Here is a 24,860-nt window from a genome sequence, read left to right as displayed (position 1 = left end):
GTAGCTGTGTGCAAAGCTTTTGCTTTACCTATTAAACTATCTCAACCCATGAGTTTTCTCACTTTTCCGATTCTCTCCCCCATCCCACTGTGGAGGGAGTGAGCAAGCAGCTGCATGGTGCTTGGTTGTGGGCTGGGGTTAAACCATGACAAAGGGCTAAAAAGTGGGTTTGGGTCACAACTGTGCAGGGGAGCACATGCTCCCTTCCCACCTTGGGTTCTGTTGGCATCTTGGCTACATTTGCATGCCCTGTTCCCCATCCTCCTGGTCAGACATCATATTCTGGCTGTCTTGGGGCCTTTTCCACCTCCGCTGGGATAGGGCAGCTAGCACCTGGCCCTAGCTATATTTGTTCCTTTGCTCTTTTGGTCAGCAGGACAGGACTTTACAACACTACATTTACAAGTTAAACAACATGAGTTATGAGGTTCTGCTCCAGCGTGCAAACAGGGCTGGGTCCAGCATTTACAGTGTCAGGCTGTAATACTCAGCACAGTATCTCTAGACCCAGCTTACTTCCTCAGGGGACTGGATTTATTTGCAGCTTTTGGCAGTTGATCACGGACACCAATACCTTCCAGTGCCCTTACACTCTTGGTCCGAAGGGGATAAATCACTTTAAAAATATCACCCATTTGCTCCTTGCAATGTCTTGTAAAATCAGCAAGAAGCACGAAAATCTATTTAATGTGGATTTGTGTGGCTTAGTATATGTGAGTTGCTTATATGTGTTGAGACTCCCAGAGAGAATCAGCAGAGGAAGGTAAAGTTACCACTATCAATTTAGGGGGACCAGGATTTATATGTTTTTTTTAATATGTCTGACTTCTTTAACTCTGTCAAAAAATATCTGCTCTCAAAATTCCTGTGGGGACAGATAATTGAGAGTACTTATCAGCTAAAGTCTGATTAGTTTATTTGTATCAGCACCTTGCAACACAAAGGGTGGCAGCCTACCACAAAGGAACAGCCATGTCTCACTTTCCTTAGACAAAGGAACCACTCTCACCAATGTGTATGGTACCTGCTGATCTTCTCCCACACTGCTCGGACACTGCATGAGGACTCCTGGCCCATATTCTTGCAGTGTCTGGGCTGCTGGCTCGACTTGTGAACAATCCAGGTACTCAGACTCTGTAGTGCTTCATGCTCATGTCCAAGAGAACTGTTTATTATGTTTACATAGAGCATGAGCAATGTGGAAAACACTAGAAATATTGCACCAGTGGTTTGGTTTTTGGACAGCGTTGGAAATGGTGATGCAGCTGCTCACATCATGTCTGTATGACGAGGTGTGCAATATGCCATGAGGAGCCAAAGCTTTGCGCTTTCATTTGGGAAGTGCCCACCTCTGACACGTTCACTGCTTGCTCCTCTAGTGCCACAGTTATGCACTTAGCTGTCTGCTTTTCTTCGATTTCACTTGGAACTTGTAATTTTAGTACAAAAGCACAGTTTTTGAAACCAATCCTGCTAATCCACAAGACTGTTCCCCCTCCCTCTCCTCCCCCCTTCTCCCATCCCATCCCAACTCATCCCATCCCCCATGCTCCCACCAACACATACCTCCTTCCCCTCCCTCTCACCCCGGTCACACAGCAAATATCCTGATGCTGCAGTTCCAAGCCATGTGTCCGCCCCAGCCTATGCGATCCAATGGTCTCTGACCAAGTCCCTTTGTTCAGACGTTAATACAAAACACACAATAGGAAAAAAACAAAACAAAAGGAGCCAGACACAAGAGGGAGACACACTGCCGGGCTCCAGCTCTGGCCTCTGAGCCCTTCAGCTAAGCTCCACAGCAGCTAGGCTCTTGGGGTGCCTCCTTTCACACTCAAGGCTGCAGGTCCCAAGGTTTCCAAGGTGCATAGGAAAAGGAAGAAAGGAAGTAAACTACAAGCCTGTTTCTGTTTTAGGTTCCCCCCCATCCCTTTCCCTCAACCCAATGGCTGCTGGAGGATATTCTTGACTCCGACAGGTCTTTTCCCGTCTTCCAGTGAGACCCTGCCTGGGCACCAGGTTCACTGTAAGTCACTGGTTCCTCTATGGAACGTGGGCGATGGGTTTGGCAGTGAGGGGAGGGAATGGAGCACGTTGTGGGGGGATGACAGGCTTTTGTCTCACAGCAAGTTGCGGGGAGATGTCAGGGAAGGTGAGAGAAAAGAGCCAAAGGAAGCCGGTAAAGCTGGCCCTCTGCTTGATGTTTGTATTCAAGATTTCTCCTTGGGGTGGCTTCAGTGTGCCAGTGCTGGCCTGTTGTCCAGTCACCTCTTGCAGCCCTGCTGAGAAAAAGCACGTGGTGGGGTGCTTCCTGCTGCTTCATCCTCTGACTGGCTGCCCTCGTGCCCGCTGGAGATCTCTGAGTCGCAGTCAAGTGCCTCATAGATGGTAGGCAGTGTGGTCTGCTGGCTGAGGCGCTTGCGCAGGCCCACAAGCAGTGGCTGTGGCATGGAGGAGACATCCACATTGTTGCCGAGGTCAACCCAGGCCAGGCAAGGAAACTTGTTCATGTCCTTCATGGTGTCAGTCAGCTCCTTCATGGTTGCCCGTGTCAGTCGGTTGCCATTGAGGGAAAGGTGAGTGAGCTTGGGTAGTGCCCAGAGGAAGGGCAGCAGCAGGCGCACCATGTCATCATTCAGCTCGGTGAAGCTCAGGTCCACAGAGGTGAGGTGGTCCCCGTTGTTCTGCAGGTAGTAGGCCATGCGGTGGACATCCCGCATGGTCAGGGGGATCCCTGACAAATCCATGGAGTCCTGGCTCACCTTCTTCTGCAGACTGGTCTTCAGGCTAATGATGTAAAGGTGGGGAGAGAGAGATATCATTATGGGGACGTCATCCATGTCTCACCCAAGTGACAAAGCACTTGGGACAGGGGCGAAAATCATTAAGAACATGGGCTAGAATGTTAAGCAAAGGGTTAATGGAGCTCACTGGGGAAACAAGCACAATGTTTGCACCATGCCCCACAGTAGACTGTGTCCTGGGGTTTTCCTGTATATTCTCAGCACTTACACATAAACTTTGCCAGAACTGGCTAAACATAGGATGCTAAAGTGTCTTCCACTAGTGCATTTCAAAGGGTTTGTCTGTACATGCATGTACAGAGGCTCATGTATAGAAAGCAAAAATAACCAAGGCAAGCAAATTTTCCAAGTGCACTGGTTTGTGCTGTGTGTGTGTGCCACCTCTCCAGGTGAATGACAAGGTCTGCTGCAAACAGACTGTGCTGCAGAGAAGAGCAGTGTCAAAAGGCTGAGAAGTGGGTATTTTATCAGGAAAACAATCTATAGGCAAACTGCACTCCATGAATGGATTTACTGCATGTCTCTTTAAAAGCCTTCCCAAGCAGCACTTAGTCAGTAAGCAGCATCAGTGACCGCCTGTGTGGTCTCTATGGTCAGCAGATCATCTGGGATCTGTTGCAGCTGTGAGGAGGCAGGGAGGGCTTAAGGGTGCTAAAAGAAATCTAGAGAGATGGTTTCAGCCATTTTTCTTTGCTGTCTGCCTGGCAAGTGGAGTGAGGATGAGGTAGGCAACCTGTACAGCAGGCAAAGCTGTGCTATGGGGTTGTTGGGTATGCAAACGGAGCGGGGTGTGGAGTTTTATGATGGACTGTGGGTTTGTGAGAGTGCTGTGAGCAGTGGGAGCTGTGGGGCTAAAGGAGCTGTTGGGAATATGTTGCAAGATTGAGTAGAAATGTGTGTTGGTGTAACACAGGAGAACCTAATCTTTTAGTGTAAATTATCAGCCTTGCTGTCCTTTCAGACACATCTAGCTTTACGGATATGGGAGCCCTAGCAGGACCCCCACTAGTGTCATTAATCATGTGCTCAGTGGGTCTATAAGTGCCTTGTTGAGCTTGGGAGGAGCAGGGTGGGTTAAGAATTAACCACCAATTTGAAGGTCCCCACTCTTCCTATCTGGCTCTCTGTAGTGTCCTGCACACCTGTGGCACAGCCAGTCCCTGAAAGCAATGGGTACATGGGGACATGCAATTTCCTCGGAGGAGGCTGCAGCACCGCAGGAGCTCCCATGGCAGGTGAGAATGTCCCTACGAGCCTTAGTGTTGCCAGGCCCTTCTGTAGCTGTGGGGAGGATGTGACGCTGCTTCCATAGCTTTGCTTTACATACGCAGTTCATGGCATCCTGGAAATTTCAGTTAATAATAATCCCCTATGAGATAACATAAGTGAATAAACGTGCGTCATGGACACACTCAACACTGGCAAACTTGTAGCTGTGATTCCTTGCAGGAATGTGAAGTGGAAAGACCTTGTGGCCTGTCCTGTCAATTCTCAAGCCCATAAATCCCTGCTCTGGGTTTAGCAGCACTTTGTTCAGGCTGCTTCTGTGTGTCCTTGTGCTTCCAATGGGAATTCACTGTGGAAGGCTGAAGCTGTATCTGCAAGCATACCTTTGAGCTAATGAGCTCTTATGATAGAGAAGTAATAACAGTACAGAATAACTTATTCTCAGACCTAAAGGTTTAGAAGAGCCTTCTGTATTACTTACTAAATGTTTACACTTTACATGACCCAGACTACTCCGCAGGATCACAGGAGGGGCAAGGGAAGCAGTGTTTGTGCTGTCAAGCAGCAGAGACTAATGTACTGGTGGATTATAATTGGTCTGAAAGCATACAAGTGAGTTCTCCAAAGGGCCTTCACTTCAAGATGGTACTTGATATCTCTCCAATATCAGGGCCCCAGAGACAGGATTGTGAAGAATTAATCAACCACATTGCTTGTAGCAGCAGTGCAGTTCTCATAGCTGCTGCAACAGCAGTAGTTGTTGTGAACTGTGCATGCTGCAGTCTGGATGGCAGAGGGTTACTCTCCCTTTTCCTGCTAATACAAGGGGTGCTTGGTATCAGCCCAGGCTGCGTGGAAGCTGTATTTCTTCAGCTCTCCTGGAAAAACAATGTGTGCACTTTTTTGTTATAGTTTGTCACCCACTGGCAGTGGTGTAGAAAATTTACCACAAAAGAGGATGCAACTTGTATAAAATCTATCAGGGACTGGCCTCAAATCTGGAAGAGTCTGATGTCTCCCCTGGCACAATGTTATCACTTTAGCTGTGCTGGATGTTTTATCTGGGTGTTTGGTACAGGGTACTCGTTGTTCTAGAAAAATCAAGCATCAAACGCACAGTGGAGGTGTGCATTCATATTGGTCAGATTAAGCAGGGAGAAATGAATCTTGAGTGTAAACCTGACTGCATAGGGGAAATAGTCCCCTATATTCCATAGGGGCTGGCATAAGAGATGATGCAGAAGCCTTCTCTGGTGTGTTGTTAGTTTAGAGCAAGACTTTGTTGGGGGTGTGGGGGGATACAGGATAAACAAGCATAGAAGCAAGCTTGTAATCACTTCAGTGCCTGTTCTTTGCAAATGCTGCCTGTGGCTCCTGGTAATTCTCTTCCCCAGTGTTGTCAGCCCATGGTGCATCCTGAGGAGGGGGAGCACAGAAAGGAGACCTAAATGTAGGGACACCCCCTGCCCCAAGCCTTGTTTGAGTCTGTGCAAAGCCTCCTCTGACTTCCCTGTTGTAAAGCTACAAGGAACAAGCCTTGGTGCTCCCAGTTTGGTATGGGAATGGGAACCAGGCTGGAGTGGGGACCACTGGAGGGCACGTCTGAGCCGGCACCGCTCCCTCTGCCGGGCCTCAGCATTCAGGTGCCGTTTTTACTGCTGGGTGTGCAATAGCAGCTTTCTTAACAGGGGACGAGTCTGAGTGGCTCTTCGGGTCCCCTTTTGAGTGACTTGGCTCTGAGCGCAAACAGTGATAAGTGAGGGGAAATGTCAGAAGGACGAAAGCAGTGTGCTTGTCTGCCCGTTAAGCCTCCCCTCCTGTTGACTGTTATGCAGGGACTGCAGTAATAAGTCATGGATCGGCTCTGACCAGAGCAGGTATCTTCTGCTGCTCTCCCCAGCAACAAGCCAATACCCCAAGGAGGCTTTAATCAGGCAGACAAATTATCTTCCCATAATTGATTCTCCAGACTGGACTGCTCCTGGCTGAATGTGCTTAAAACCTCCTGCCTCCTGTCCTGTGCCAGAGCCCTCCCTCCCTCCTTTGCTGGCTTGTTTTTCTTTCCTTTCCTGTGTTTTTGCTGCTTCCTTTTGCCCTCATTGCTATACCTGCCAGGGTGACTCTAGGCTTCCTGTCTTGGAACTGTGGGCTCCTCCTGTGTTTAAGTTGTTCTCTTGCCTATAAAAATGCCTTTTGTAGGGATGTGTCTGTAGAAGCCTCGCCCTGGCGGACGTAGCACCTCATGCTGCAGCCAGCCCCCCAGCTCTCTGGTAAGTGCTGAAGCATGAGATCTGATGCCCCACGCATGCTGTGAACCCTGGCAGCTCTTCTCCTTGCCTCGGTGCTTCTGTGCAGCTCCAAGAGGTGCAGCTAAATACCATCTCTAGGGCAGGGCACAGAACAGCTGCCTACTCCTCCTCTATTGCTTTAGAGGTAAATATATCTGCTGTCAGGAAAAGGACACAGAGATGTGGGTAGATGCTTTACTTTGAATTATCTGACACTTGGTATTTTTCTGGAGCTCTGCTAAGCTCTATTTCTCTTGGCGGGGGGGGCGGGGGGGCACAATGCACAGGACAGCAGGCTCTCAGACACTTGTGCAGCAGCTGAGAAAATGCCAGGTTTATTTCCAGGGAAATGGGTCATCTATTATCCCCTAATTTCTGCAAGTAAAATAGGCTTAAAGATTGCTTCAGATGCAGAAGCTTTTTTTGTTTTCTTTGTGTGAGACAAAATAGCTACTTAGCGACATGGCTCTTGATGCCCATGGGACTTGTGGGCAGAAGACTGCAAAGCACCGGAGGCTGGATTAACCTAATGCTACTGCAACTGGTGCTGTGTGCAGATTTATAATTGTGAGGATTTGCATCTAATGAGGATCTGAACCCTGGATGCAGGGAAGCAGACTGTATTTGTATTATCTGCAGCAAGCTTAGAGAGGAAACAACCCCCCCACTCCTTCATATACTGGAGAAATGGCTGCAAGTGAATTCTGTGAAACTTTGAGCAAGAAGCAAGGGCAATCAGCAACCAGCCCCCTACTTGCTGGCCTGGAGCTAGATGCAGCATCTAGTGAGGAACAGTACCCACCCTCCCTCCTGTTTATAAGGGATCAGCACCCTGCTTGCAACCCTTGTTCAGATCTGCTGAGGGATGAGACCTCTTCTAGGTACATCTCCTTGTTTCTCTCATGTGAAACAAATTTTTCCTTGCATAGTTCCCAACTCCCTCCTTGGGGTCTGGCCTTTCTCCCACAGACATGCAGGCAGCCTTCCTTCCACGCTTACTGCCAGTTATCCCTTCCCTAGGTGCCAACTCTACTCTTCAGCAGGCATTAGCCAGCGGTCCCAAGGCTGCACCATGAGCCTGGCCATGTGATCCACCCAGGATCAGTTCAGGCATCACAGGGGTCTGAGGGACCTGCAGACGTCAGAAGAAAGCTGTCAGTCAGAAATGTGGACTGAGAAAGGGATGAACCCATCTTGTGCCTCCCTTGGCTTTTTTTCTGGGATAAAAATAATCTTCTCCCCATGTAAGGCTCAGTCACTGTTCCTGCCTCCTGGGAACTCAGCTAACATAAGCAAATTCAGAGCTGTCATGAGATGAAACAGTTAGGAGACCTGAAATTAATTGCTAGTTTGTCTCCAGGAGCTGTCCCAAGGGACCTAACCCTTAGGTCCTCTTCCAAGTCCTTCTTTTTGAGTCCATGAAGCTGAGGACTCAGCACATTTATTTTATTAGCACTGAATCCATTCAATTTCTTGCTCGCCAGCTAAATTCTTTGGTGGCTGCAGAGAAAGGGTGTAATGGCTCCTGACTTTTGCTGTGGTGGGACTTGCAGTAGCCACAGTGGTGCTTGGCCTCATGTTAGCTTTATGGGGTTTGGAGGAGCTTGTTCAGCCCAAGAATGTTCAGGTTCCTGGAGTCTCATTTCCTTGTCTCCTTGCTATCGAGGCTGGGAGGAGACAGTATGAGTCGGATAGGGTTTCAATAATGAGGGATGACCACTACTTTTTGCCTGTCTCTCTGGGGAATTACATGCTTTCTACCCCTCCTCCTTTTATTGTTATATTTAATTTGCCTCCAAATGTAAAATATTCCTGATGCCAGAGACTCCTGTCACTGTGCATCTCCTCCATTAACAGGCACTGCCAGTAGTGGCTAATTAGCTAAGAGTCAGGTATCTATTGGCTGCTCTTCCTTGCACAGAACCTAGTGACAGGCATGTCTGGATGGCTTCTCTGCTTTAAGCAGTGATTTAGGGGATTGACTCTGGGCTTTTTAATCACCTACTTAGCGTAATGTGCTTGCTTTGCTTCCCTGTGGCACAGCGTGCTGCCACGGAGGGCTGGCTTTAGCTGCCTCTAGTGAGACAGGAAAAAGGAAAGAGAAGCCTCATAAGCACTGACGAGACTAACCCAGCCCAAGGTGTTCTGAGGCTGGGCCCAGCACCTCTGAAGACGGAGGCAGTGCACAAACAGGCCACTCCCATGAGGAGTCCCTCAGTCACATCTCCATCCTTGAGCCCCAGTTCTTTTGATCAACTGTGGGGAGATCCCTCACTGTGGAGAGAAGGGAGTGCAAAGGTAGCCTTTCTCCTACCACCTTCCCTCTGCAGCTGGGGTGGGGCATGGATATCGGTAGGCGCTGATGCAACCGAGTGCCTCTCCTCCTGGCTCTGCTGTCATCTTTACTCTGTCCTTGAAGGTGTGTTCAAGTGAGCTGTGAACCGTTGGCCTTCCTCCTGATGCCACTTGATCCGTGATCTCTGGTTGTTTCCCCTCATTATTTAGGTCTGTCCTAGCAAAGCAGGGAATAATGCTACCTCCTCACTGTAAATGTCACGTATCAGCCTATGTCCTTGTCAGACCTTCAACTGTGTAAGAGTCATGAAGGCAAAAATGTCTCTGCTGATTCCTTTTAACTACCATCTGCCACCCAACCTCCATTATTTCACTTAGTGTCTGTCTCTCTATCAAAGTGTCCTGCTTCTCCTGCCTGCCAGTCTTGGACTTCTTATCTGTGACAGGGCAGGGTCAAGCTGCGGGATGAGTCTTTCTACCACCTCCAACAGTCTTTGCAGATGTACCTTCCTCTTTATGCTGCTGGGAACCCTGATCATTGGCAGTGTTTGGGACTCCCCTGCACTATAAGACGAGGGGACAGTTCCTGCCTCTCTCTACAACTTATTGACCATCTCATGTCTGTCCAGCTGACATCTCTGTGAGCAGCAGCTTCTTGAAAGCATTGTGAGGGGCAGTTTCTGTACACCCATATGATTATTGTCATGTGTCTTCAGTTAACTGACTGGTATTCTCTAACTTGGCTTCCTGTCTCTAAAGCAGGAATGATGGTGCCTATTTACCGTGTTGCATAAGGGTGACATGAAGCTGTCGTTAATATTCACCTCATGCCATGTGAAGGCAAGATCTAATCTGCCAGAGCTGTCATCTGCAGCCCTGAGTGATGTTTTTAAAAAAAGAAAAAAAGATCCAAAGCCCTTCAGAGCTTTTTCCTTGCAATCTTCTAGACACAAGTGTTTTCATTGCATTTTAAAAGCGCATCTAATACCACAACATCCGAGCAACGCATATCAATCAATAACTGAGAAATGGAGCAGTGAGCCCAGAAGTTATACTCTGTCCTCCACCCAGTTTTGAATTAGCCAAGATGAAATTCACTCAGATGAGCAAAGTAAAACTATGGTGAGACTTGTGAAAAGGAAAGCCCAGATGCATGCAGTTCGGGAGTTATTAATTCCACACACACCTGCCTTTGCTCTTCCAGAACCAGCCACTCTGAGAAATCTGAGTTTTCTTCTGTGCCAGGAACACCCTGATTGTAAAGATCACCCTGAGTTTACTGCCTTGGTGTTTTGTGGATTCAGGTTTGATGCTTTGTGCTTGAGGAAGGAAGTAGTTACACTGAAGTAGCCAGCTCTGGGGATGATGCAAGTGGAAGATATGTAAGGTTCCCTGACATGACTTTGCTAAGACAGGTCAGTTGTAATCCACAGCTTCTTGACTGCAGTACTAGGCTGCAATCCAGCTCTCCAGACAAAGGCTGTCTTTACCTGATACCCTTTTCCCTCTCCACTCTGAATTGCAGTCCAGTGTGTCTTGCCCTCAAAAAGTAATACACTCTCTGGGTTTGTCCCTGTTCTGGAGGCACATGGAGGCACTTACACTAGCACATGTAATTTTCCTTAATTAAGCATGGCAGGAGGCCTCAAAACTTCTGAAGACAAGAATTAATAATATCCAGAAATTCTGCACCTGTCAAAATTCCACAGAAGTGGTGTTGATAACTTAAAAAGCCTACGTCTGTGTAGACGAACATTTCTTAATCCATTACGCTTTACACTATAAATGTCAATTTAATGAGAAAGCAAAGCTGGAGTTATGCAACACTCTAGGATGTATTCTGCTCATTATGTGTGAGTGATCTATACAGCTGTAAAATGGTGCTAAAACTGAATTCCCATTACGATATAACAGACTGAAAATTGTGCAGTAAAGTCACAGAATCATTTAAGTTGGAAAAGACCTTTGAGATCATCAAGTCCAACCATTAACCCAGGACTGACAAGGCCACCACTAAACCATGTCCCTAAGCGCCACATCTACATGTCTTTTTAAATACCTCCAGGGATGACCACTCAACCACTTCCCTGGGCAGCCTGTTCCAGTCCTTAAGAACCCTTGCCATGAAGAAATTTTTCGTAATATTCAATCTAAGCCTCCCCTGGCACAACTTGGGGCCATTTCTTCTTGTCGTGTCGCTTGTTACTTTGGAGAAGAGACCAACACCTTTCAGGCAGCTGTAGAGAGCAATAACATCTCCCCTGAGTCTCCTTTTCTCCAGGCTGAACAACCCCAGTTCCCTCAGCTGCTCCTCATAAGACTTGTTCTCCAGATCCTTCACCAGGTTTGGTGCCCATCTCTGGACATGCTCCAGCACCTCAATGGCTTTCTTGCAGTGCGGGGCCCAACACTGAACACTGTGTTTGAGGTGTGGTTTCACCAGTGCCGAGTACAGGGAGACAATCACTCCCCTTATCCTGCTGGCCACACTATTTCTGATACAAGCCAGGATGCTGTTGACACCCCTTCACTGGAAACCTTATCCTCCAGCTTTTGAGGTTTTAATTTTAAAATCCCCAGAGTAAATCCCCCAAGAGCTCAGCTTCCCTGTTTGATAAGGCAGCCAATGCAGGCAGGGTCAGCTGCAAGTGGGGTGCCGGCTGTTGACTGGAAACTGCAGATGTGAGATAGGATTTTGCAGGGAAGGAGAGTGGAACCCCTTGCTTTCAGTGTGGCCAACCTGTCCGAGTATCACATGGGCAGCAGAAATAGTGTATTTGGGGGACTACACAGCTGGGATACTGCTAACCATTGTACAAGGGAGACAGTCACTGTCAAGCACCCGCAGGCATGGATATAGAGGGCAAACTGCCTCCCAGCATCACCTTTGACAGTTTAGTCAAGCAGAGAAACCAGACACAGCCCAGGCTGCATCTCTCCTACTCGTTTCAGCTGCTGTTGCATTGAGTCCACTGAGCTGCAATAAGTGTTCTCCTTCGATGTTTCTGTATGAACTCCACTTCTGACCTGTCAAAGGAGGAGCACTTGAAGAAATGTATCTTATCCTTTCTGCTTTATCATGGATGGCTCAGGCTTGTACTTGCTGGATGTTTCAGGTCCCACTGAGAGTAGATGGGGATGTAACTACAGTTAGTTCATTTCTGACCTGCTGGTTTGTTGTTTGGTGGTGGGGAGAAACACTTGATGTGACATCCGGCTTCAGTATTGCAGGTCCTTTCCATCTCCCATACCACATCTCCATAACAGCACAAATGTAATTAAAACCTGGCAGATGTTTTAAGCTCTCTGTATGGCTGGGCTTGTTAATTATCTCCTGGACCCATCTAACATGCTGCCAGAAAGCGGAAATTGCATTTGAGAAAAGAACAAGGGGGTCCTGCATCAGCTTTGTGAAAGCCAAAAGCCAAAGCCCAGGAGACCACAAAAGCAAAAGGAGAATTCAGTTCCTGAATGTGGTCTCCATGCACCGATTCCTCCCTGCTGTCCCAAATCCCCACTAGATTTTAGAAGTGCCTTCAAAGTATTGCTGCTGCACCTGTACCTTTTAGAGGACCTTGACAGCAAGAAGGATACAAGCGAAGAGCACAGGTTCAGAGGCAGAGATTACAGTAAAATACTCCCACTAGCAGAGAGAGGGAAGTGGAGAATTCCTATCTGATAAAAACAGCCTGGCTGGACAAAATTAGGCCCTGGTATCTTCAAAAGAAGGAGCTATTTCTTGCCTTTCTGCTCCTGACAACATCCACTTTCTTGCAGCAGCCTCAGATGCCAACTCTGCAGGCATCTTTTGCCGCAAACTATAAACCAGTTCCTCTCCAGTCTTAAAAGAGGAAGCTCTGCTGTTTAATATTTAATCAAAATTATTTTGTGCCTTATGTAACACCTTGCAGCTGCGCCTGGCTGCCAGGCAGGGTCACCCATTTTAGACCTGTATTTCCCTCCATCACACATTGCCTTGCTGCCTTGTCCCTGCTTGTGCTCACAGATGCTCTGTACCTGGCCAGCACTTTGGGCCTGACCCCTCTGTGTGGGATTTGGGCTCACAGGGCCCAGAGCTCTTAGTCTGGCCACAGACCCCTCTCTGCGTTGTTAGTAAGTGATGAGTTTGCAGCAGGCAGTCCTCTGTTCTCCCCAGGCTGTGAAATCAGAGGGAATACCTCCAGTTTGACTCTCCAGCCTGGAGTCCCAACTAGAGGTTTGCTCTGCCTGCAAACAGGAGTATGGAGGCAGCGGGTTGAGTTAGGAGCAGCAGGGAGGGATTTTTCACTTGGAAAACCAGAATGAGGCTAAGTTTCAGCAAAAAGAAGCTTGGAAAGGAATGGAGACAGCTACCCTCTATCAAGTTCTGCCTGTCTCTAGCACTTCTTATCTTTAAGCTTTTCTGTCTTGGGAGGGGGTGGGGATGAGGTCAGACCTGCTGTGTTTCCTGCATCTCCAGCACTCTGCAGGATCCCATAGGGAAAATGTCAGCTGTGTGGGTCTGGAAAAGGACTCGCTCAGCTGTGGTCCCTTGGTCTTGTTCTGTGCTGTGGTTCCCACCTGCAAACCAGCACAAACAGTCCTGCCCTGTGGGGTGCTGGAGATGATGGCGTTGAAACTCACAGAGCTTTTGGATTCAGTGATAAAGTGGGGCTATAGGTATGAGAGGCAGATGGCCTGGAAATTATGGCATTAGGGATTTTATTCCTTAAGATGCACTGGGGATCTGCCTCTGAGTCAGAATGAAAGGTACAATGGAAATGTCAATTCCCATGGGGGATTTTTAAGTTGCTGGCACACGCATCAAAGACTGAAAGTCTCAGAAAAGCCTGAGGCTATTCCCAGAGTGCTGCCAATTTTGCATTTCTTTTTAGCCAGTCCTGCATTTATTCCTGTGAAGCTAATGGGGCTGACAAGAGCTTTTTTCTTAGTCACTTCTCTGTCTTCTTCAGCAGTGGTGATCTGTGCCACAGGAACAGACTTTGCTCGAAGAAATGAGGAAAGAAGGGGTGGATTTAAAAGAAGTAGGGATTGCTCTTTATCTGGTTAGAAAAAACAGCAAGTGTCAAGGAGAGAACAAGTGTGGGTGTCTGAATATGTTTGTAGTAGTGGAAAGCAACTGCCATCCAGTAGCTGTCAGTGGCCAATATACTTTGAGCTGGGTTCCCTGTGCGTGAGGCTCTGCACCATCTCAGGTCCCTCTCCTGGTCCTAGCAAAGAAGTAGGAGTAAGGACGGTCACCTCTTTGCTAGTCACTTCAAAGTGGTTACTGCTGAATGGGGTGATTAGCTTGTGGTTGTGCCTCGCTGGCATGGAAGTTTTACTGGGATAACAAGGACAAAGTGGGATGCAGAGCTGAGGGCCCGCTCAGCTCAGCAGATGGGTGTGCATATCTGCAAGACTGCCTGCTTTGGCCGTGCTCCTAAGGCCAGACACCCTGCAAGCCCTGTCAGGAGGGTTGTCTGCCCTGTGCAATCAGTGGGATTGATTTCAATGCACCTGGGAGAGGCTGAGGAACTGTAAGACTATATACAAAGGAGTCAATAGCAAACCAGACCAAGGAGAGGGGTGTTGGTACTGACCCTGTGCCATTTGGCTGCAGTTTTCTAAGAGACTGAGCAGCGGCTGCCATGCAGGTTTTCAGTCCTGCCCTTCTCTGAGAAGAGCAGTAGTGGCAGACTGAAATGGTGCTTGGCTGCAGCGCAGTTTCTCCCAGTAGATCCCCCTCTGTGCCCATCCACACCATCCCTGTCAGGCTGCTTACCACACTTGGGACTTCCTCCGGGGCATGCCGTGCCGGTGCCATTTGGAGTGGGGGGTTAAGTGGTAAATCAGCTGCCTGCAGATCCTGTCAGAGGATTTCCAGGGGTCATATTCCTGAAAGAAGAGGGACAGCTTAGACTCTGCCTGCATCACAGCAGAACAGGAAGCAAGGTGGAGGACAGAGGAAGACCAGAAAGGAACAGAGGTGGTAGTGGAGCAGGGGCGTGTGTATAAGGGAGGAGATGAAGAGGAAGAGAAGATGAAAGAGGAATGGTGGGAAGGCCTGAGATGCCTCTGCCACATGCCATCTCCTTTTAGGGTGGAGGAACAGTAGGAGTTCTGCACTGCCAGAAAGGACCCCAGCTCAGCCAGCATGTTTCTGCCCAGAGTGGGGCTACAATCTCACACCCTACCCAGGAGGAAGTGGAGCTCAGAAGAGGGGGTTATTTTCTAGAGCTGTGGGAGGGGCTCTAGAGCAGTCTGACTCTAGGCCAGGCAACACCCAGGAAGGCAGGGGTGGCTGGCAATGTGAGAAGGGCTCTGTGCAAGGACCCCCTATGCCCTTTTATTCAAAAGATCTCCACTTTCAACAAAGCCCAGTGTAGGGACAGCATGGGTGTCTCAGCTCCTCACTGCTGTATCCTTAGCAGCACCTGTCGCCAGCTGTGCAGGCAAGCTGCCAACTCATTGTGTTACAGGACTATGCTAAATTTCTGTCAGTTACCTTGTTGCCGTGCTTCCCAAACTCTTAACTGCATACTGTCTTTTCTTTGGACTGACTACCTGTTACCCTGATGTGGAAAGTTCAGCAGTCAGCACGTTTGCCCCATCCCCAAGGTGCTTCTTGCTTGGAGAGATGTGCCCCAGCACATCCCTCCTGCAGCAGCACCTCCTGCTTCTCCTGCAGCAGAACCCTGATGCTGCTCCCTCCCATGCTCCAGCTGGGAGATGCTGGGACAGGGAACCAGCGAGTTTCCCATACTCCATCTTACTTCCTTGCAGTCCATTCTGCTTCTGGAAGTTTGAGTTTGGGAGCTTCTCAATGCCAGTAGTTCCCTCCAGCCCCTGCAATAACTCACCAGGAAAAGATGGCACCAGGATGGTTGCTGCCTTCGTGGGTTTATTTTTGCATGTGTTCTTTATCACCATGACTTTGAACAGCACCCCTCTTCTCTGGTGAAGCAGAATGGCAGCTGCTGAAGGCTGGGATTTCTGCCCCCTCTATATTTTCCAAATGCTGAGACACCTGCATTCCCATTCTTCAGCCCTCCAGCTGTGGTGCAACATGTGCATTTAGGGATTTGATAGGTAAACACATAGTAAAGCTGTCAGGGAATATGCTAATTTATTCTTTATTGCAAGCAGTTAAAGTGCTGTACTGTGGCCCAACAGCTGCACTGTGACTTTCCTAAGCAGTCACTGAGTCAGCTGAACTCCCCAGGGATGCGCTGCCAGCATTGGCTGTTCTGCTGTGCCAAATGGAGGGGGATCCCAGCCTGAGTGCTCAGCCGAGCACCCCCTGATCCCTGGCCCAGCTCACCTAGGAACCCTACAGGGACTGGCCTGTGCCCCTGGGTTAGGTGCCTTGTTCTAGACTACTGCTGTGGTGGCAAGGCTGCAACTGGCACCCTGCAGTCACCTACAACAGCAAATGGTTCCAAGTGGGTGCACGTGCACACCAGGCTTCAGCACAGAAGCTGGCACGATGCTCTGTGAGCATTTGTTGGCTCACAACTGAGAATTGCCCTCCTGTTCTTTCCCGTGTCCTCACTGATTTAATTTCCACTGACATACTGGGAATTGCACTCAGCCTGCTTGCCTTTACGCAGTTACACCCACCAGATGCTCAGCCAGGGTCAGAGAGGGAATGTGGTCTGCAGGTGTTTGTGCTGGGAGGAGTGCTGGTGCTGTAGGGTACTGAGTGCCTCCAGCTCCTTCATTACATTCCTGTTGGCTTTGAGGGGCGGCTCAGGTGCTCAACATCTTTCTTAGGAAAGGGGAAAATCTTATCGATATAATGGTTCACATGTCAGTGCAGATAAGCATGTGCATCTATAAGACATGAAAACAGAGGAGGTGGGGTATATGCAGGTATATGAAAATTGTAGTGTGTTATCTGCTAGGCACCAGGGTACTGGAGTAGTGTAATGTCCCCTCGTGCTGCCTCCCCTGGAGGGCACTGCACAGCGTGAGGCTGGAGATGGTCTGGTAGAACAGCTGGAGAGGTCAACTGAAGTATGGTTAAGAGGTACTACTGCTGCAACCCACCCTCTTCCTTTTTAGATACTTATAAAATTTGCACAAAAATTGTGCTTGAAAAGATTTTTTCAGGCTGCCTTTCAGCCCAATGATAATGATTAAACTTTGGCTAAATGTAGTTTGTCTATTGAGACCTGACTGGTTAATTGTTATCAGAGAGCCTCAGGAGATGGCAGAACAAGGTTAGAAATGCCTCCAGTCTACACCAGGCATTCAGTGTGTTCCCTAGGGTGCTGCTGTTTGCTCTGAGCTGTGTGTACTTAATATCTCTCTCTGAATAAAGAAATTCACTCTATTGCTCTCCTTATAAAGCAGACATGACACTTGCCAAGCCCGATGAGCAAATGGATGTATTGCAAATCCAAGTGTTTGTGGTAACAAAGGGCAACAGAAGGAGATGCTGGTGTTGCAGTGGGGCTGTGGTATCTGTGATGTTTGTGTGCGCTCAGCCCTGCCTTTTTTTGTCTCTGCTTCCTTCATTCTCTGAAGGAAAGCGCTGGAGCAGTGCAGTGATACTGTGCATGTTAATACATTTGTTTCTTCAACCCTGAGTTGCTATAGATTCCTACAGCACCAGGAGATCTGGGAGGTTATACAGGGGATGTAATGTTGCGTTAGGGTAGTTAGATGTGGCAAAGGGCTGGGGAAGAGAGAGGTTCTTCTTCTCCTACAGAGGCAACCAGCCTGGGCAGAGGTGCAGAGATCTCTGTCCCCCTCTGCAGCCCCATAAGCCACCATAAAATAGCTGCTTTGAACCTCTGGGGCATACCAGGGAATGTGGCACCACCAACCACCCCATATATTTTTATCTGGCCTGTACCCCATCATCAAGTTTACTGTCGGCATAAAAAGTAAATTCCTGATTTATGTGCATATAATTGCCCCCTCTTTCAGTTTCATTCATGTTCTGAGGTAGTTTTAACTGATTTCTACAGAAATATGCACAACAATCTATGTGCTACCACTCCAAGGGCATACGCTGGCTGGTTCTGAAGGGCTGTAGAGCACCAGCCCACCCCATTAGGGCTCTCTTTGCATTAGTGCTGTGGCAAAGTATTCACTGAGCTGAGGGAAGGGTTCACCTTTTTGGGACACTGCAGATCTCTAGCAAGGCTCATCAGCAAGTCGTGAGAGATGGGATCCACCAAGTTGAGAAAAGTTGCGTTTTTGTATAGCACTTCATTGAGGAATGTTCCTTCCAGTCCCAGGTCCTACAAGAAAAACAGTCAGTCAGATACACGGGCTTCCCTGGAGCTATACCCATGAGGTGTTTTGAAACCAGAAAGTAAATCTGATGAGGTGCCAGCTGGTTGCTCAATACAGGAAACCATCTAACAATGGTGAAGTAGCTGTTCTGACCCAGCATCATTGTGATGGGGGATGTCAGCAGCCAGAGCACTGAATGAGATGTAGCGTTGAGCTTACTCAGCTTAGGGACTGACCTTGTTTCCACCTACCACAGCAAGGTGAGAGCGGCATCATTTCCAGGCTCGCTGGAGCCCAGAGAAAATTAGCTCCATCAGCCTCTATGTGTGAATCTGCTGAAGAAGTCAAGCAGGAAGGCTGGCTCTAAACCTGCTTCTCCCGCCTCAGCTTTTCTGGAAGAAACAAACTTTTCTCAGGTATTTAGGTACTGCCATATGCTCTGGTGGTGGCTGGCTGAGCAAATGTCTGGCCCACCAGTATGACTTTAGCTGTGCTTTGAATTTCTCAGTAAGTGTTAAGCACTGGCAGTACTGTCTTTTGCGTGTAATGGTAAATTTATAGGTAGCTCTACACAACAGTCATGGGAAGTCTTCTTCCCATCTTCCATAGTGTGACTCAGAGAACATATGTGGTCCATGCAACTTACCTGCGTGGACCAGGGTATGGAGCACTTTTGGACATGCTGGAAGAAATCTCATCGTCCTTGGGAACAAAAAGTCTCCCCAGGAGTCAGATGGGTGATGCTGCAAAGATCTAAGCTGTTTCTTGCTAAGAGGAAAGCTAAGATCTAATATATGACAAAGTTGTCATTGCAATCAGAAGATACCACGGAGCTGTGAAAAAAAATAAGCATCTGGGAAAAAGAGATCACATACATGAAAATACCCTGAGGGCAGAAAAAAATACCCCAGGAGTAGAAATGTAGAACAAAAAAGCTCCCTAATGGGGATAGTGCTGGGTTTGATTCAGTTGACAAGGAGGGCTCAGTTGAGGGAGGAAACAAGTCCTATGCCCATTCTGTATGCTGCTGCCAGGAGAAATGAATAAGCAAATGGGTGCCCCATATGTTCGCGCTGCTCCAGTGAATGTGTGCTTCAGGCACCACCCAGTGAAAGAGAGCTCAAAAATAAAGGGGGGTGGGGGGAAGCTGGGTGTATGCAGCCATGCTGACAGAGGTGTGGGATCTTAACCCTGAGCAGCAGTCAAAGCCAGCGCTGTATCCACTCTCTCCTGCTCTGGATATCCTTGGATTGAGCAGAGAGCACAGTAACAAAGAGACCCTGGCTACAGATCTGGTGGAGAAAGGGAGAACAAATCAAATGCTTTACAGCCCCATCGCTGTGTGTACACAGATGATACCCATAAGCAATCAAGGAACCCAAGCAGTGGATCAGTCCTGAAGGACAGACAGACAGAGCTGGATGTGGGCCAGAAGCGTACCAAGGCATCACGCCAATGTCTCCCTTAACCATAAGGCTTCAGGGAAACGGAGCCTCCTACGCCAAGTGTAATATGCACAGATGAAGTGAGCTACCGAGAGGATGGCATGGCTGGGCATGCAGCAGCGGATGTCAAAGCAGTAATTAAACTCCCCCAATTGGAGCTATACCATTAAGATGAATCTGCATTCCCATTACAATCCTGCCTGCAAGGGTTTTATAAATAATATAGCTGTAAATACTCACTTCATGTTGATAGCCCATAAATTCTTAGCCCAGGGGCATTTTCTGGTTAATCTTACTTATTTCCCTCCCTCTTTCTCTCTCTCTCTCATTTCTTGGAAAATTGTGTACCACCTAAAGGGTGGCTGCAGACAGCAGAATATGCTAAGTCTTGCCAGTTCAGTTGGCTTAGTGCTGTTATTTGAAAAATGACACTTGGCCATTGTCTCGGCACAGGGAAATCAGATTGTACCAGACTTTCTGCTGGTGCAAGTCTAGTATCTCCCCTGGCTTCAGCTGTGCGATGCCCACTTAGACCAGCAGGAAAGCTGATCTGTCTCTTGCAGGTGGGACTGGTAAGATGATGAGCAATGAGCTGTCCAAGTGTTTCTGTACAAAGCAAGCGTACGTGAGTGTACACCCGTGGTTTGGTTTTTCTCTGTGCAATCTTCTAGTATGCTGGGATCTTAAATCTCTGTTGGTGGATCTGCTTCTGCCTGGCTTGTTTGCTTTCCTTTATTACACCCTCTAAGCATCCAAGGAGCAGTCCACAGCTCTTCGGAGTCTGCAGATGGCAGGTCAAAAAATACTGGCAGATACAATTACATCCTGCAGGGTACATCTGCAGGGCTGGACAAGGTCTGTGTCTGCTGGGAGCAGCAGGCTGCCTTGCAGCACAAGGCATGCACCTGCAGCCCGTGTCCTCTGGTCTGGCTGAGTGTGTCTGCTCACTTGAGGCAGCTGCAATTCCAGTCCCACCACTGCTCTGCCTTCCCTGCGGTATTTGCACCCTGGCCAAGGCACAGTGATGAGGTATGGTGTTAAATATCCTCACTGTGCACTAGAGTGAGCAAGGTATCTCTCTTTTTACAGGTAACAAACTGACCCTCACCTGGGACACATTAATCCGTGACTCCTGAGAGCGTGTTACTGCAAAGGTAAGCCAGTCTGTGTAAGGAAGGATGTGCTGAGGACCAAGCTAAGAGCTGGATTTAGCTGAGGAGTGAGGGAAATTTGTAAATAAGAAAAAAGGCTGATCATAGTACTCTTTGAAGCGGGCATTGGACATGTGAGGAGGACTGGTTTTGATTACATGCATGACCCCAGGACTGGCCAACAGTTGTGTTTAGTTGTTGAAGGGTGTGGTACTCATTAGTGGTGTAGACCTCTGTCTCTGAAATCTTGGAGCACACAATGAACTGGAGGGTTTAGGGTGGTGTTGGATGGGTTCCTGGCTTACTTGGCGAAGGAAGGCTGTTGTGATGACAGGATGCACGCCCCAGTGCTGTTTTGAGCACATGAACTGTTTCAACATGGACAGGCAGAGATGGGGAACTGCACAGGCAGTGGACAAAACGTGAGTGTTCAGGACATGGTAGTTCTCAGCGCAGATGTGGGGAAGCTGGGTGTTTGATCCTGAAAGGAGCTGGCATACTGCATTGAAAGGAGGGCTTAGAAAGGCCCTCCATTCCAGATGGCTCCGTGACTTAGCATTCAAACCCTGGCTATTCACAGATGGACCTTCTGGAGACCTCCAAAGTCTGTGGAGGATTTCAGTGCTTCAGTCTCAAGGAGAGAGGTGCTGAGCACTATAGAAAACAGCATTCTGTATTTCTGGCCTCTGGCATACCCTACAAAAGTCTGTTTGTGTTATACTGCCACATTCCTGAAGTGAGTGGTTGCTTCTTTTTCTTCACAAGCTTCTTATAATAGTGCCTTTCCAATACTGCCTTTGAAATCTTACTCAAGCCTTGTCTGCCATACCAGTGCATGTATACAGGCTTTCTGATGAGGGTTAATCTGTCTACATGCATGGCAAAAAGAGCATTTGTGGTGCTGGTAACAATCCTCACATGAACACCAAGGCAGCGGACAGAAAAAGCAGATATGTAATTTTTGGTCCTGTAAATTCTTACTCATGAGTATGCAATTTGCTGGTAGCCCGGGGTACTGACCACCACTGTTGCAAGTGCTGTAAACCCAGGACATTCAGAGCAGAGCCAGGGCTGTTGGTACACCTCCCTGCCGCTGGTACTATGGCTGTACAGGCATCCCAGCGAGCCAGTCCCTGCTCCAACACACTCACGCCCAAAGGTTAGTTACCACTATGGCGAGAAATCCAGTATGTTCCCAAGATGAGGTAGGTCATTACCTAATGAAGCAACAAGATAAGTTTTGTGTCTGAATCAGAGGGAGGATTTGTCCCCCATGCTACTGATGGCAGAGTTGCCTGCAGTCTGGGGGAGCCGAGTTTGCCTGGAAAGTGATGGTAGCACTGAGTGATGGAGGAGATGGCTCTGTTCCAGCAGCAGGGCTCTGCCCTCAGCATCAGTTTGGCACCATGCTGTCTGCACACTGGCTTTTCTGTTCCTGAATGGTGGCAGACAGAAACAAGCTCCCACTTATGCACTGACCCCTTTACCTCTCCTCTCAGCCTAGACTGTCCCAGAGGTCCTTTCCAAAACCATTTTGGGTTCTCCCAAAGACAGATCTTGGCCAGTCCGGCTGGGTGGGCATAATGGGATGTGGTAGCAGTGGGATGCAGTGGCTTTTCTCTGAGGGGGTATCGATCCTCAGCACAGCCAGGGGCTGGCATGGAGGGGTGTGGATGGCTTGGACATCCCTCTTCCAGCGTGCAGCACAGCCCTCCTCCCAGCCCCTCTTTCCCTGCTTCCAGGCCGTCGGCCAGGTGCCCCTGCCAGGCAGGCAGTCGGGGAGGTGGCAGGCTGCTCCCGCAGTCGGGGAGGTGGCAGGCTGCTCCCGCAGCCGCTCCCGCCTGCCGCGGCGGTCCCGCACCGCCGGGGCACGGAGCGGCGGGAGCTGCACAAAGAGCCCGGCCCGCCGCGCCAAGGGGGGCTGCATACCCGTACCACAGGGGAGGGGGGCTTGCGAAGCCCGGCTCCCTGCCGCACCCCGCCGGGGCGGGGGGCCCTGCAGACCCCGGCCGGCACCGCCCGCGCCAGCCGCGCACAGCCCTTTGTTGCCGTCCCTGCCCGCCCCTCCGGTCCTGCCCGCGCTGCCCCGGAGGTGGCGGCCCCGGGGCCCGCTCCGCCCGCAGCATTTTACCTTCCTCAGCAGCCTGAGGATGTGCACGGCGTGCTCCCGCTTGTGCTCCCGGATGGTGGCCTGGATCTCCCGCAGCCACCCCACCCGCCGCACGTAGGGCGCCGGCGAGGCTTTCCGCAGCACCCCGGGCAGCTTCTGAGGGTGGAGGAGCAGGGAGGAGAGGTGGAAGTCGCCCCGGCCGCCCTCCAACCTGCCGGCGCAGGGCTCCTCGGTGCTCTCCTCTTCCAGGCTGCTCTGCCGGCTCAGCCGGGAGCCCATGGCCGCGATGCCGCCGCGCCGCTCTCCGGACCGGGCGGGCACCGGGCTCTGGGCCGGGGGAGGCGCCGGGAGAGGCGGAGGGACCGTGCCGCCCCGCCCGGTCGGCTCCGCCCCGGCTCCCCGTGCTCCCCGGCTGGTGGTTCCCGGCGCTCCCGGAGGAGCAGAGCCCCAGCGGTATTTTTTTTTGCCCGGCTCCCTGCCCCAGCACCCACCTCCCCAGCGGCTGGGCAGCTCCCGCTGCCTCTTCTCCCGGAGGCGCCTCCTCCCCCCGGGTTCCTGCTGCTGGGAGATGCTGGCTGGAGAAGACAAAGGAAGAAGCGCATGCTGCCGGGACCGCTCCTTGTATCCAGGCATTTCGGGGAGCTCTTTTTCCTGGGCAAACTCTTTGAACACTGCAAAAGGTTGTCAACGTTAATAGTGGTTCAAAACACGCCATCTGGCTGGGACTGTTTCTGTGGGCTGTTTTCTATCAGTCTGCTGTTGGACCCAGAGGAGGTGTTTTTACAAATCCAGAAAGTGGCAGGAATTTTGCCCACCACCCGTCGTCTGCAACTGATAGTACGATGCTGGCACCGTTCCTTACCTGCTGTGGGTAGAAGTGTTTTCCTTGTGTGCATTCCTCCCTCCTCCAGCAGTGCACAGCAAGTTTAGCACATGCTTTTCCTCAGACAAAATCGCTGCCATCTGACAAGATGATAAAAATCAAAGCCTGGATCCCATCTCCAACAACTGAGATTTTGCAGGCAGCTGAGTCATGCTCCCAGTACAACCAGTGGCTCAGCCTGACCTTCCACTTTCTGGAGCTGGAGCCATGGTCTCACTTCTGTTCAAGACTGTCACCACACTGAGCCCTGTTGCCCATGACAGACCGCAAGTCCTGCACACAGAGCAGGAGTGTCTGGTAGCTGTGATGTGAGGACACACGGCTATAGGAACAACCTATAGGGTTCCTACTGCCTTCTGCATCCATTAGACAAGTATCATCCAATGCAGAAGAATCTGTTCTTGTGGCCATTTGGTCCTCAGTTTGGTGGATGACTGTGGCTCTTTCCTGTACAGAGCCAGCAAAGTTCATTTTTCTTCTCAGCATTCCTCAGAGCTGTGAATGGGGATGGAGATGTGGGTGCTCCGCATCACTGCATTCTCTTTCAAATATTCCATGGGTGATCTCAGTCTGGCTTGAAAGGACAGGGGCAAAATGGGCACTGGACTCTAAAGCAGCCTGGCCAATGCATCAATTTTGTCACAGTGTTTACATGGGTTTCTAACCACAATTGGCCGAATTTTGATGGCCCTTCTCAGAATTTTACTCAATGTGTGATCAGACAAAAGCCCTGACTGTTCAATTCCCAGTTATTCCCTCTTCTGCTCTATCTAAGCAGCTGCAAGAGAGAAGTTAGCATTGATAGTTTGTGAGATATTGCTGAGCCTGACTCAGGCTAATCCCATTTGGAGGGAGTAGATGCCGAGAAGCTGATTGCTCATGGCTTGGACATGTGTCCTCTGTGCTGGGTTAAAAGCTGGATGGATGGCCGAGCCCAAAGCATGGTAGTAAATGGAGTTACATCCAGCTGGCAACCAGTCACAAGTGGTGTTCCCCAGGGCTCAGTATTGATGTTAGTCCTGTTTAATATCTTTATCAATGATCTGAAGGGGAGGGGGGTGTCAAGTGCACCCTCAGTAAGTTTGCAGACTACACTAAGTTGGGCAGGAGCGCTGATCTGCTTGATGGTAGGAAGGCTCTGCAGAGGGATGTGGACAGGCTGGATTGATACACTGAGGCCAATTGTAAAATTCAACAAGGCTCAGTGCTGGGTCCTGCACTTGGGTCACAACAACCCCACACAACGCTATGGGCTTGGGGAAGTGTGGCTGGAAAACTGCCTGGTGGAAAAGGATCTGGGGGTGCTGGCCTGCTAAACATGAGTTAGAAGTGTGCCCAGGTGGCCAAGAAGGCCAAAAGCATCCTGGCTTGTTCAGAAACAGTGTGGCCAGCGGGACTAGGGAAGTGACTGCCCCCCTGTACTTGGCAC

At 49.7% G+C, this 24,860-nt stretch overlaps 1 protein-coding gene across 1 annotated transcript; it reads right to left on the bottom strand.

Moving 5' to 3' along the window:
* Positions 1-1,140: 1,140 nt before the first annotated feature.
* Positions 1,141-23,222, bottom strand: LRRC75B (leucine rich repeat containing 75B). The gene is made up of 4 exons (XM_055796326.1): positions 22,570-23,222; positions 17,719-17,847; positions 14,379-14,491; positions 1,141-2,787 (listed from the first exon to the last, which is right to left on the bottom strand). The coding sequence occupies exons 1-4, from the start codon at positions 23,179-23,181 to the stop codon at positions 2,265-2,267; spliced, it is 1,377 nt and encodes a 458-aa protein (XP_055652301.1). The 5' UTR covers positions 23,182-23,222; the 3' UTR covers positions 1,141-2,264.
* Positions 23,223-24,860: the final 1,638 nt, after the last annotated feature.

The sequence above is a fragment of the Falco peregrinus genome, chromosome 2 (assembly GCF_023634155.1).
Source record: "Falco peregrinus isolate bFalPer1 chromosome 2, bFalPer1.pri, whole genome shotgun sequence".
Classification (NCBI taxonomy): domain Eukaryota; kingdom Metazoa; phylum Chordata; class Aves; order Falconiformes; family Falconidae; genus Falco; species Falco peregrinus.
This window is presented reverse-complemented; position numbering and strand designations above follow the sequence as displayed.